The sequence below is a fragment of the Hoplias malabaricus genome, chromosome Y (assembly GCF_029633855.1).
Source record: "Hoplias malabaricus isolate fHopMal1 chromosome Y, fHopMal1.hap1, whole genome shotgun sequence".
Taxonomy (NCBI): domain Eukaryota; kingdom Metazoa; phylum Chordata; class Actinopteri; order Characiformes; family Erythrinidae; genus Hoplias; species Hoplias malabaricus.
Genome location: NC_089820.1, coordinates 80,637,227 through 80,651,339, shown reverse-complemented (window position 1 = coordinate 80,651,339; position 14,113 = coordinate 80,637,227). Strand labels below are relative to the sequence as shown.

General features: G+C 36.9%; 1 protein-coding gene across 3 annotated transcripts in view; it reads left to right on the top strand.

Annotated features, from left to right (window-relative positions):
- LOC136677933 (piezo-type mechanosensitive ion channel component 2-like) overlaps positions 1-14,113 on the top strand; it is an 80,662-nt gene that overhangs the window by 47,865 nt on the left and 18,684 nt on the right. For 2 of the 3 annotated variants that reach the window (XM_066655652.1, XM_066655651.1), the window contains exons 27-41: positions 13-115; positions 509-665; positions 803-892; positions 1,535-1,656; positions 1,953-2,021; positions 4,132-4,229; positions 4,974-5,072; positions 5,786-5,906; positions 6,009-6,074; positions 6,898-7,064; positions 7,929-8,122; positions 9,823-9,996; positions 10,649-11,578; positions 12,502-12,760; positions 12,910-13,089. In XM_066655652.1, coding sequence (XP_066511749.1) covers positions 13-115; positions 509-665; positions 803-892; positions 1,535-1,656; positions 1,953-2,021; positions 4,132-4,229; positions 4,974-5,072; positions 5,786-5,906; positions 6,009-6,074; positions 6,898-7,064; positions 7,929-8,122; positions 9,823-9,996; positions 10,649-11,578; positions 12,502-12,760; positions 12,910-13,089 — 2,829 coding nt within the window. The remainder of the gene's footprint in view (positions 1-12; positions 116-508; positions 666-802; positions 893-1,534; positions 1,657-1,952; positions 2,022-4,131; positions 4,230-4,973; positions 5,073-5,785; positions 5,907-6,008; positions 6,075-6,897; positions 7,065-7,928; positions 8,123-9,822; positions 9,997-10,648; positions 11,579-12,501; positions 12,761-12,909; positions 13,090-14,113) is intronic. The other variant, XM_066655653.1, reaches the window with a different exon arrangement.

The window sequence follows — 14,113 nt, the reverse complement described above, 5'->3', positions numbered from 1 at the left end:
TTTTCCCCCCAGATTCTTGCCTGTGGTTATATCAGCGATCTGATAAAGAATACCTGCTGGCTGATTCAGCTGCTAAGTCTGGCATGTACCATAAAAGAATATGAGATTGACTTAGGTAATCAGTACTTAGGTCTCAATACGTAGACACAGTGAATGCTGAATTAGCTTTATCTGGTATGAGAACACTGCTGAATTGAATTTTGAGGAATCAACCTCATTTAAAACCAGCAGTGGATGTATTATATTAGCTAAAATGTGTATATTATAGAATGTAGACTTCAATATGTGTTTATGAAATCCAGCACAGTTTATCAAACACTTGTCTTATATTTCTCATAGAAACTTCCTTATGGCCTAATTATTTGCTCTTGATCCATGGTGTTAATCAGACAGGACAAAAAAGAAAAAATATATATATTCCCTATGTCCTTTTTTATTACCATTTAATGTTGATTTTTAGACTTCATTTTAAACTTCTTTAATATTCTTTTTCTGGTGTGTTGTTCAGGGGACAATAAAACCTGTGAATTACCCAAAGATGAAGCAGGGATCATCTGGGACAGCATCTGTTTCAGTTTTCTACTACTGCAAAGGCGTGTCTTCATGAGCTACTACTTCCTGCATGTAGTAGCTGATATCCGTGCTGGACAGATACTGGCTTCTAGGTGAACTGTGAAGCATACCTTTCAAAGGACTTATGTTATTTTTGTAATTCTGTTTTGTATCTTCATAATACTATTAAAAAAATATTGTGCTCTATATATTGGTTTGTTACTGCCTCTTCTATGTCTCTAACTCTCAGAGGAGCAGAGCTGTTTCAAGCAACCATTGTGAAGGCAGTGAGAGCTCGACTAGAGGAGGAGAATACATCCATCGACCAGCTCAAAAGACAGTGAGAATATTAAACACAACCCCAAAAACAATACTAAAGATTGTAGGCATGTCAAGCTCTTAAACAAATAAGAGCTTTCACTAGTTTTCACTAATTCAGTGTTCAGCTAATGAAACAAGTTATATTACATTTCATTTATGTTTTTATCTCATCTTTGATTAAATGTCTAGGAGCAGATTTAGCTTTTGCAGTTTCTCAACTTTTCTGAAAATGGGATTTGTACATATTTCTAAAAAATAGTAATAATATTGTATTTACATTTTTAAAATTAATTTAAAATTAACAAGTGAAAGAAAGCTGGTGTATTCTTGAATTAGTAGAAAGCTGTGACAAATTGTGATGTAAAAATTGAGGAAAATATTTGTGATTGTGATTTGTCACCATTATTAAGGCTTCTTAAAATAAATGTGTTACTTATACAGGGACCTCAAATGAAATTTAAGTGAAGGGTAATTATGATATGGATAATGTACTCTGTCCTTTGCATTTGCTTAATAATAACTAAAAGATACAAATATATATATAAATAGGTGCATAAAAATGCCACATTATCACTAAGGATAATGCACGTAACTAGTCTTAGGCCTTTATGAGCTGAATTAAAAGATCCTGTTTTTCACGAGTCTGCATATATTAACCTAGGATGGACCGCATTAAGACACGACAGCAGAAGTTTAAGAAGGGAAAAGAGAAGATGCTTAGCATGACCCAGGAATCTGGAGATGGGCAGAATCTTGTCCCCCCTGATGGAGAAGAAGATGATGGTATGATGAAGGCGTTTGAAGTTAAGGGAAATAAGTTTGAGTTGTTGTAGAGACTGAGCTTAAATAGTCAATGCTCTAGACAGAAATGAAAAGTGATTTAAGTGAACAATAACTTCTCTTTTATGAGAGGTCTCATCTGTTTTATGATAAAAATGCTGTGCTGTGAGAATGCTTATAATAACAATTTATTAAAAAAAACATTGTTAAATATTATAAAAAAGTGGAAAATAATTGTACGTGATAAATGTGCTCATGGCTTCAGTTCTATTAATGATATTGCCACCATTTTATTGTAGGAGCAGAGAAAGAGAAAGCCAAGGCCAAAAAAAAGCAGTGGTGGAGGCCTTGGGTTGACCATGCTTCCAGTAGGTTTGCCATCATCATCTTCTCTGCTCTGAGTGCTCCTTGTGTCCTTGTCCAGAACTCAGAGGATTCCCAGACTGCATCAGGGCTCATTGAGACCAACCTGTCAACAAATACATTACCCAGGCCTTATATTTCTCCTGCATCTATTTAAGGCTTCACACAACACTGACAGAAAAACTAATGCATATATTCCTTATATATGTATTCATATAACGAACAGAAATCAAGGAAACATGTTTATTTTAAAAAATAAGTGTTTCTAAAAAGTCAATACCTTAAATAGATATGAAAGATAAGGTTGCTTGGTACAGGAAAAATGGTAAAGTCTGGGTTGTATTGAGTTTTTGATGATGACATTCACATGTTAACGAAAAAACATAAGTAGGTCTCAAGATCCCACAGTTGAGAATCTCTCTGCTGTCTTTCAAAGTAGTCGCAATTATATTAAAAGAGAGTGTTCACCCTTCTCAGACAGATGGGCATTTTGGACACTACTATTGATGCATTCTCTTTTACAGAGACAGATGCATTTACAGAATGAACTGATGTCTGTTCCTGTGTTGAGAGTTCACGTAGTAATCATGAAGATAAAGAAAATTATTTATTTAGTTTCCAGTGAAAACAGCCTCAGCAACTGGTTAGGTTTTTTTTTTCACTTTTTAACAGAAATCAAGACCAAGATTTTACAGATGTAAAGCAACAGTAAGGACTGGTTTTCTCACTAAGATGAAACTTTTTAAACCATTTTTCTTATCATGAGAACTGTGACGATAAATTTACAATGTTGTCTTTGTAAAATTTAAAACTTAAATATAGGGTTTAAATTATTTGGACGTTGTTACATTTTATTTGTATTTGTATTTTGCACAGTGTCCCAACGTTTTTTGGAAATTGTAACTGAAGTGTTCTGGATAGATAACATTTCTCCGAAGGGGAACATCAAGTCAGTGACGACTAGGAAAAACCTCTTTTGTGATAGGACAAAAATAACAATTGCTTGTTTTTGTAACAGAAAGGGTGATTCTAATATGTTAAAGTACCTTCATTTAATTGTTTTTCATCAATCTGATGTTTGGACTGGAAATTAAATATTTGTATAACATTAACGTTCGAATAAAATCCAAATTGAATCATATTCAAAAAGAAAAAATATTTCTAACTTTTGTCATAAAAGAAAATCTGAGAGAGTTGAGATTTGAAAGTGATGTACTTCTACTCAGTCTGTAAACTGAAGTCACTAACTTTGTAAATAGTGTTAGACATCATACACTAGCCAGATTAGCGTTTTTGTTTTACCCATCGCTAATTTTAAATACATAACCAATGTGTTTACTTAAATACTAAATGGAATCTCTTAGCCATGAAACAGAACAGTTCATCTGTGTGGGTCCTGTCTGTTTGATATTATACCAGACATAATTTGTTTTCGTTCTTTCTATGTCCTCATCCATAGAAATAGATTCTATTTCTATGTGGGTCATTATGTTTTGATTTAAGCTCATTCCATTCTATTACCCTCACCCCTGTCCCACCCTTCTATAATGTGGCGCTTCTGTTCAAGGACACAAGGCAGTATCCCTACTCAAATTCATGTGCTGCAGTCTGAGGACACCGGACAGAAATGTTTTTGTCCGTTCTTTTGTCTTTCAAATGATGAATTACCAACCTTAGAGGACACTTCTCAGAATACTTAGTGGAAGATTAATACTGTTGACCGTGTCTAGTACTAGACTGCTTATTATTTACAGATGTCATTTGCCATTTTAAGAGGAGAGTAGTATGTGCCATAAAATCTTATTAATCTAAATGTGTTAGCTGGCTTACTTTCTTCAAGCCCTAATAGTTTCAGTTGTCTCTGGTGCCTGTTTTAATTAGTAACATTCACTAGGCTTTGTAGTCACTTATATAAAAGTTTAGTATGATTAGATGTTCCTTGCTATGTTGATTTTTAAAATTAAAAAGTTAAAATATAAAGTTGTTTTAACTCATATCATTATGTTTATATCTCCTTGATAAACAATTTAATATATCAAATTTGTTGTTACCCTGTACACATTTTTGGGCTAGAGCCCATTCCTTAGGTGACCATTTACATCTGTTTTCTCTCAGTGGTAAGAAGTGGAGATTATTATCTATTTGAGACTGATAGTGAAGAGGAAGAAGAAGAGGAGGAGAAAAAAGAGCCTCCTAAGAAATCAGCTTTCCAGGTAAAGTAGCCCTAGATTTGAGAGAGAAAAAAGAAGCTGTGCCTAAATGTGAGCGTAGTTAAATATTTTTATATCATATAGCCAGAAAGTCTGTGATATTCAGCCTTTCATGTAATAAATAAGTGTAGAACACTGGCTCCGTACATGGTAGTGGGGATAATATATGTCTATCTTTATCATAAATTACAGTTTCATTACTGGCATAATTTCAATTCTCATCCGCTGCAGGGGCATCAACAACAAGGCTAGTTTGAGGGGGTTTATCACTAAGGCTCTCACTAGCACCAGCGCTCCTCTAATGAAGTTGTTTACTTTATTGTCATAGTGATGCCACTTTTCACTTTCGCTTTTAACTACTAATAACTTACATTATTTTACAAATACACATATAACTTTGGTAAATGCTTGTTCCCTGACATTTTTAAGATTAATGGACATTGCATGCTTAAACACAATATGTGGCTTTAACAAATGTGCTATAATCATGGAAATTTTGGATTTTGTCACAGCAACATAACTCAGCTTCAGCCTGTACTACCACTGATAGTTAAAATGGACAAATTAGAAAAATGTCTTTGGTTATGTATCATGATTAACATATTCATTTCAATCACTGCACCAATAGTGTTAACACTACAAACTGAAAACGGCACCCACAAACTTGTTCCTTTTCCTCTGACTCACTCAACGCATTTGCTTTGTGTGTTTCTTCTAATTGTGGCTCACTATGTCATTCTCTCTCAGCGGGCGATCGGAAAGTTTGCTTCAGCTGTCCTGGCTTTGCCCAGGTCTATCATAAAACTGCCCAGAACTATCCTGCAGTATATTGTCAGGGCAGCCAAGGTATCACCCTAGAGTTATGCTAGCTTGATTTTTGTTGTGTTTGATTATGGTGTTATTTTGGCAAGGCCTTGCCTTTCTCTTCCATGATGCTATTAATGTTTATTGGGCCTTAAGATGCATATAAAATATTGTCCCCAATGAGGCAGCATGGAATGGAAAAGCTCAGGAGAAATATGCAGGCTGTTTGTTTGTTTATTGGTCTGCTATCATCATGAGTTAGCATGCATTTCAGATGTGGCATTGTTGGTGTTTTTGCTTGTGTGATTTGTGTTGGGTTATGTGTTTTTCCATAAATATGCTTAATAATTTTTTTTATTATAGTCTATGTGGTTTGCCCCACTGTGTTATAGCAATCGGAGTGAACAAAAGGACTCAACTTTAGTTTTCTAAAGTGTTTTCTGTACTATCAATGAGGCAAAAAGCTGTAGGCATCTATTACTTTATTTTGGATGGCTTGTGTTGCCTGAATTCAAACAATCAAAATGAACTAAAATAATTAAATAAATAGTCTGTAAAAACTTTACATCACATTCAGATTTTCTATCACCTGATTCATGCTTTATGTTAGTTGTAAATGATTACAGAAAAAGTATGAGTTAAAAAATGATTATTTGACTTCAGGCTGGGATTTTCAATGAATTTCTCTCTCAAGCTTGCTCATGTAAAAGACATGTTTACATGCTTTTACTAATGTGGCTTGTGTTACTCCATAGTTTGTGTACTACACGTGGATCACAGACTCCAAAACAGCTCTGAAAGAGCGAACCAAGGAGCGGCGCCATTTTTGGAGGAGATACAGTAGAGGGCATAAACATCGAAAGGACAAGAAGGAAGGTGCACTATTGAGATATTACTCAGTATTTCACATTATATACAGAAATTAGATGTGTATTTTGTCAAATGTGAAGAATTGTTTGTGTATATGTGTTTGTGCAGGGCATGTAGCAATTGAGATAGGGGACAATGAACAGCAAAGTACAGAGGAGAAAAAAGAAGGGCCAGGTATGCTTGTAAATGAGACTTCATTGATATTTTCAACTTCAGTTGGTGACATACAAAACTGTACTTTTACTTTTTGTTTAACCTTAAAAGCTTACATTTATAAATGTTTTTTACTGACCAACTTAAATGTACTTTGTGAATACAAACAGATTTTGATTTATATACAGGAGGTCCTCGGGTTACGTCAGTTCCGAGTTACGATGTTTCGTAGTTACGACAAATCTCCCATTTACTGTATAAAGCCTTGTTTCGACTTTAGTGTTTTTGCGTCGTAAACGTCGTAAAAACTTCGTGTTTGGTGTGCGCGGCGGAAGAATACACGGTTACGCGGCTCGGGACCGAGGAGGATAGGTGTTAGGATACGATAAGTCCTTACAGGGTTTGTATATGTACAGTATGTACGTATGTTCCCAATTACACTGAAAATCGGTTTACGACGCGACGTAGGAAAGGATCAACGTCGTAAGTCGAGGACCCCCTGTATTTATATATTTATAAAACCTGTAACATTGAATTTTCTATTAGTTTATATTTACAGAAACATCAGCTTGCCTAGTGAAAACATTGGAAAACATAGTGAAAATAGTGGAAAACATCTTATGTGTCCATATATGTGTTAACCCAAATGAGGTTTTGGTTTTGATATTTGTGCCTGACTTTGTGAATGTTTGATATTCAATACAAAACACATTTTTGTTCTGCCACAGCATGAAAGAATTCAATTTAATTTATTTTAACTTTCTTTTAATAAAGAAAGAAGACATTGGCAGAGAGATGATGTAAGGCATTCTTGGATTTGAATTATTGTCACTTTTTCTGACAGACAACATTATTAAGAGGGTTTTCAACATCATCAAATTTACTTGGGTGCTGTTCCTGACCACAGTAGACAGTGTGACTCGGTGGATCAACTCCGTCTGTAAAGAGTACATTGACATCTCTACGGTCCTGCGCATCGAACGCTGTATGCTCACCAGGGAGGTCAAAAAGGTGCTGAACATACACAAATATTAATAAATGATAAAAAAAAATACTTGCCAATTTAGATGATTCATCTCATTCTTTTATTATTTATTATTTTTTGTGTTACATTTTTATTATTTTTTTTATTTTGTGGTACTGCGTAGATTCCGACGTTTTGTGATGGGAAATCAAGTGCTTAAACAGCAATGGGCCTTACTAGATCCATTTTAATCACTCTTTTAATTATATGAAAGCAATATATACAAAGCTGTGATAACATTAATAGGACCAGTGGCTGCAGTTTTACCACACCAGTGTCATTGACACTGATGTGTTGTGTTAGTTGTGTTAGTGCATGTTGTACTGGCACAAGTGGATCAAATGCTGGAGTTTTTAAAACCAATTAAAAATGAATGAATATATAATGTAAATTTAAACATCTAAATGATATGTATGTTGTTTATTCTGTTTTATTTTACTCTGTTATTTATATATTTCTCAATTTATTTGTTTTATTTACCATTTTTCTTTGAGGTTTGTGTCCAGTCCCTCATTTTTTGCACACATTTTGCCTGAACTTGAAAAATATGGATGAAGAAATACAGAAATAAATTAATTTTAAAAATTGATAAATTACTCAAATAACATTTTAAACATATGCGTGAGCAAAGAATGTGAATATATATTGTCATTAATAAAAACAGTAAATAATTCATCATTCAGAAGTATACATTCAACAATAAAAGAAAACATTATTTAGTGGTTTTAATGTATGTATGTATTTATTTATTTAATTTTGGCAGATCTGTTCCTCTATAATCATACCTTTTTACCAAATAACCAAAACTTGACGATCAATGATAAGTTGTTACATTCCATCTGATCTCACAGGGTAATGTACCATCACGTGAGAGTATCCAAGTGTACTACCAGAAACAGTTGCGTTTAAATGCGTCCCGTGAGTCAGGGCTGGACAGGATCAGCGAGGAGGATTCAAACTCAGGCTCTCACAGGGTCCGCCGCAGACGCAGGGGATACACCATGGACAGCCAAGATTCTGTGATGTCGAGAGACAGTATGTCCAGGTATGTATAGCTCTGTAACACTTGTGCTTGTATTCTGTCTATGCTGGTGCCCTGATGTTCTCCGACCTGGCCTGATGAGTAATGTTAATAAGTACAAATATTTAATAATAATTGTTTACTGTTTCCAAAGCAACATTTGTTTTTATAAAAGCAAAGAAATGTAAATACAGTTTTTCTGGCTTCAGATTCTTATTTTTGGCCATGAGAATTACTGGCTTGTTAGTCAAAGTGCATATAGCATCTCTTTTTGGGACCAAAAATCACATCCTATTGATAAGACACCATACTCTATGACACTGCCAGCCATGATCACCATTTAATCATATTTTTTTGTTTATAAAAATATCTTGAAAACTGCCATATTCAATCAAGATTTTTTCAATAGGAAGGTGGTCATGTAGCATATTTAAGAAGACCAGAATTGTCTTGGAAATTGATTGCCACAGTCAGATCTGCAGATCTTGTTGTTCAAACGTTACCAACCCAGAAGATTAAAAGCTTTTGTTGTTTGTTACAGGCTCGTTACAGACTGAGCATTTAGCGTCTAGTCGAGTCTGTAACTACGGTGACCAGATCTGAGATGGTGAAAAAGAGGACACGTCTCGCCCCTCGCTGCCGTTGTATGCTGGACCTATGTGTGCTTTTAGGTTCTTTACACCTTTATTTGCTACACATGGGAAAACATGGGAATTTTAAGTTCCCATGTTTTCCCATGTGTGAAAGTTAAAATGAACCAATCGGAGTAGGGGAGGGCGGGACTAGTTTGTGAACGAAACTTCTCAAAATTCTATGTAAGCGCTAGAAAAACAAAATTCCGGACGTTTGTGAAATTCCGCCCGGACGTTTTTTTAAGTCTAAAAAAGAGGACATGTCCGGGTAAAAGAGGACGTCTGGTCACCCTAGTCTGTAACGAACAATATATATATATTTTTTATTTCTGTGTTGAAAGCTTATAGCGCTTACAAATTGATTGCACCTATCAATTTCTGATCCTCTTCGATATGCTACATATCCAACTTCCCATTGGAAAAACTTGCCCTTGATCCAATATGGTGGCTTTCAAAATGGTGGAAATGTTCATGTTCTGGACATAGACACCCTAACTCATTATTTGCTAGGGTATTCAGATGTCATTTTCCCTTTCGTTTCTGAAATAAAATGTGTTCTGCTAATTTTGACACACCCTGTATATTTACTAACTGTAAATATACACATCATTTTTTGGGCATTTGTTTCACTGCATCCCTGAAGAGCCATCAGAATTATCCATGGATTATCAAACAAAACTAATGGCATATATTGGTGTGCACAAACTAGTCCACATCACATTACACATTTTGATCATTTTGGTGCACAAGTGAACATTTTCTGTTGTAATAACTATTACTTTATTTATTTTAAATGTTTTCTTTCACAAGTGTTAATTTCAGCAAATAAACAGTAGCTATACATGAATACATGTATAGAGTGATGTGCTGGGCACCCAAGCTTGAACACGCATTTACAAAATTGACTGATTTACTCCCATCTCTTTTCATAAGTGTGAAATTACTCAAGTGGTTTGTAGTTGGAAAAACATAACTTGTGCTTAAGGAAATGCCATTAGGATTCCATAGCAGTGTATTGTATTTTTTGCTCATCCTTCCATGGAATGTTTTTATGTTTCCATCTCTTCATCTACCCATGTCTCCATCCATCAGCGCATACACAGAAGCTACAATGCTATTTTCTCGCCAGTCCACACTGGATGACCTAGACGATATGCCTCAAAATGTGCCCAAAACCAGTGAACGCGCCCGCCCCAAACTGCGCAAAATGTATGGCCTGGATATGTCCAACTCATCTGAGGACAGCGGCAGCAGTGCCATCTCCAGGTCTTTAATGGAATTAATCATTCTCTTGTACTCTCTTTTATGAAAGCTTGTCTACAGTTGGGATGGGCTTTCCATTCAAATCTGATGATAAATTTGCATGGTATTAGTTGATTAATAATGGGTTTTGTTTTCATTCAGTTATGAGTTTTTAATATAATTTAGAGTCATGGTAGAATTTATTTGCTTCAGTAAAATGGCGGATACAGACAATGAATATATGAATGAATTCATTTTAAAGGCATGCTCTATTAAAATGTTAACTGCCACAAATTGTTGTGCCCATCCTTAATCTATAGCTGTTCTTAGAAACATGTGTAAGGTGTGTTGGAGTCATCTGTAAAGAGGTACAAAGTTACGGTCTTTGTTTTCAGCACTGGTTTTAGCTTTTGTTAAATGCTATGAGTTACGCCATACCCAGGGCATATTTCCCAATATGAGCACACATTACCCGTCCTTGGGGCAAAATATTTAATGTTTTTTTTTAATAACACTTTAAAAACAAGATCTGGCAAACTCTTGCTTGTAAGTAAAAACACAGATGAACACTGAGATCTGTAAAATGACATTCCAGATAATAAAAGTTTCAGGAAATGTCATGTTTTTTACAGTTTGTGATTTGGGTGTGTGATTTTTTTCTTTATTTTGTCAACAGCGAAGCCACTCAATGCATCACTTTATTTTCACGGCAAGGGACCAATGATACCATTGAAGAAGTGGAGGATGAGCAGGACCAGCCACAGTCCAAAAGTGAAAGTCATGAACAGGATGAGGATCACAATGAAGATCTCTGGACTTCTATTGAGCCTGACCTAGAGCAGGAGTTGAAAACTGAGGATGAGCCTGACCTAGAGCAGGAGTTGAAAACTGAGCATGAGCCTGACCTAGAGCAGGAGTTGAAAACTGAGGATGAGCCTGAACTAGAGCAGGAGCTTGACCGAGAGAAGGAAACTGAACCACAGCAGAAGCTAGAAATAGGACATAGGTTTGAACCAGAAGAAGAGCTAGAACTAGAAAAGGAGATTGGAGCAGAGCATGAACTTGAACTAGAGCTTACACCTGAACTGGAAAAGGAGCCTGAACCTGTGCAGGAGCCCAAATCAGAGCAGGAGCCTGAACAAGAACAGGATCTTGAAATAGAGCATGTGCTTAAATCAGAGCAGGAGCCCATATCAGAGCGAGAGTCTGACACAGAAAAAGAGCCTAGTGGCAAATTCCATGAACAAACAAAATGGGGACCTGAAGATCAGCAGGATGAGGATCAGTACATTATGCGGGATGAAGCCATAAACGAAAGCCCAATGCGGACTGACGGCGAGTCTTCAGGCGCAGAATACATATGCACAGACAGGGGGGCTGGTCAGCTCTTTACCCCTGATACAGATGCCCTCAACACATCAGATGCAGATGTACCACCTAGCTATAGCAAAGCTGTGAGCTTTGACAGGCTGTCTGTAAGCTCAGATGAAAGTGACATTGACAAGAGGCTGATGCTAATGACCTCGGACAGCAGGTCAGATCTGGAAGACTCACTGCTGCCTTCTCAGACCACTGAGCTCACTGCCAGTGAACTCCTTCTCAACAAGTAAGTCTTACACTTTATATACATAATGTGTCTGTTTTAATTGTAGATAAACTGAATGTGGATGACAAAAAACATCATAGATATTGCTTCTAAGATGCGTTTCTTAGAGATTATTTAGTCACAGATGCTCCGCCCACAAGTTGGTGGAAAGTCTGATAATCGGACCTCACTGTCAGGATTCTGCCAGTTGAATTCTAATTGGCTGTCTGCCTTCTTCTACATGTCTTTCAACATAGCCAACTTGTGATTGGTCCTTTTGCTTGTCAGTAATAATTATTTTCCTTCAGTAGTAGACGGTTTTGAGCCATGATAAGTGACAATATGTCTAACAATGCGAGACTAGTTCATATTAAATGGTTGAAATGGTTGGGTCTTTGGCCATGTAAAACTGAACATAGGGCTTTGCATTAATGACATTGTTGCCGTAACTAATAAGCTTAACTAATAAGCACTTAATTGATAAATAAACAAAACATTTTGTTCCTTTTCCAGTGAACCATGGTTTTCAAGAAAGAGTAAACGTATGAAACTGTAACTTAAATTAAAAAAAAAAAAGAAACTGTAGATAAGGTGTGAAAAGCTGTTTCTCTGAACAACAGTGTGAAACAGCAATGATTTCTTTTTTCAGAAAAGTGCACACTGGTTTTCAACAGAGAACCTGGCAGCAGGTGGTGACAACTTGCACATGGCATCTATTTTAACTTGAGCTAGTAATGAGAGGTTAATGTAAGTTTAGCACTTGGGAATATGTACGTTTAGCCTGTTAGCCTATCACTGTTTATTCCTGTCATTTTTCTCAGTGTCCTTGTTTTTCTATTATACTCATAATATGTTATGCCAGACCCATTCATATTGTATAATTCATATTGTATAGTTGGACCCTTAACAATGAAAGATGTATTTTGTTTTCTTGTCCTTTACAGAATGTTTTATGATGAGGAGCTTGAAGGCTCTGACGGGTTCTATAAGTCTCAGCCGCTGGGTCTGCAGCTGTGCTATGCCCTCTACAACCTGCTGGTGGCACACTCTGACATGGTCTGTTATCTGGTCATCATTCTCAACCACATGATCTCTGCCTCTATGGTTACACTGGTGCTACCCATCCTAATCTTCCTGTGGGCCATGCTGTCTGTGCCACGGCCTAGCAAACGCTTTTGGATGACCGCCATAGTTTACACAGAGGCAAGAGCATTTTTAGTACTGAATAAATTTATTCTGCAGTTGTTAAAACTACTGTTTTATATTGTTTAGCTGTAACTGATTGCTCTGCTTTATATAAATTTGTATCTTTTATTTCTTCAATTAAGAAGTGGGTAAAATTTTTCTTTCAGGTTACCATCGTCATCAAATACTTTTTTCAGTTCAGTTTCTTCCCGTTCAACCAAAACCAGCCTGATAGAAATAAGCCTTATTTCCCACCTAACATCATTGGGGTCGAAAAAAAAGATGGCTACGTGCATTATGACCTTGTCCAGCTCCTAACCCTGTTCTTTCATCGCTCCATTCTTAAGGTGCTTTCCTTTTTGAATTTTCCTGTGCTAATATTTCAACTCTGTTCTAGATTATGAAAACAAAAAACAAAACTGAGAATTTATAAAAAATATTTCAACATTATAAATGAGAGTTGTGAAATACTGGAGTCCCGCTCCAGGTGGCGGTCTGAGAGGAGTGTAGTGTGTTCTCCCTGTGTCTCGTGGGTTTCCTCCGGGTGACTGTCTGTGAGGGGTGTGGTGTGTTCTCCCTGTGTCCGCGTGGGTTTGCTCCGGGTGACTGTCTGTGAGGAGTGTGGTGTGTTCTCCCTGTGTCCGCGTGGGTTTCCTCCGGGTGACTGTCTGTGAGGGGTGTGGTGTGTTCTCCCTGTGTCCGCGTGGGTTTCCTCCGGGTGACTGTCTGTGAGGGGTGTGGTGTGTTCTCCCTGTGTCCGCGTGGGTTTCCTCCGGGTGACTGTCTGTGAGGAGTGTGGTGTGTTCTCCCTGTGTCCGCGTGGGTTTCCTCCGGGTGACTGTCTGTAAGGGGTGTGGTGTGTTCTCCCTGTGTCCGCGTGGGTTTCCTCCGGGTGACTGTCTGTAAGGGGTGTGGTGTGTTCTCCCTGTGTCCGCGTGGGTTTCCTCCGGGTGACTGTCTGTGAGGAGTGTGGTGTGTACATTGGTAGGTGGATTGGTGACTCAAAAGTGTCCATAGGTGTGAGTGTGTGTCCACGTATAAAGGACTAGCGCCCCCTCTCGGGTGTGTTCCCACGTTGCCCCCAATGATTCTGGGTAGGCTCCAGACCCACCATGACCCTCAATTGGATAAGCAGTTACAGACAATGAATGAATAAATGAATGAATTAATGTATGTGAAATACTCTTTAGCAAACCTAATTAATTAGTAAATGGCAACTTCAGTTTACAGAAAAATAAGGTTTTTAAGGTGTATTAATTTAATGATAAATAAAGAGTATCTTAACACCAATAGTTGGCCTAACCTTTAATAAATATTAAAAAAAAAAGACAGAATAATTTTATCCAGAATACAGTATGATATACAGCTCCA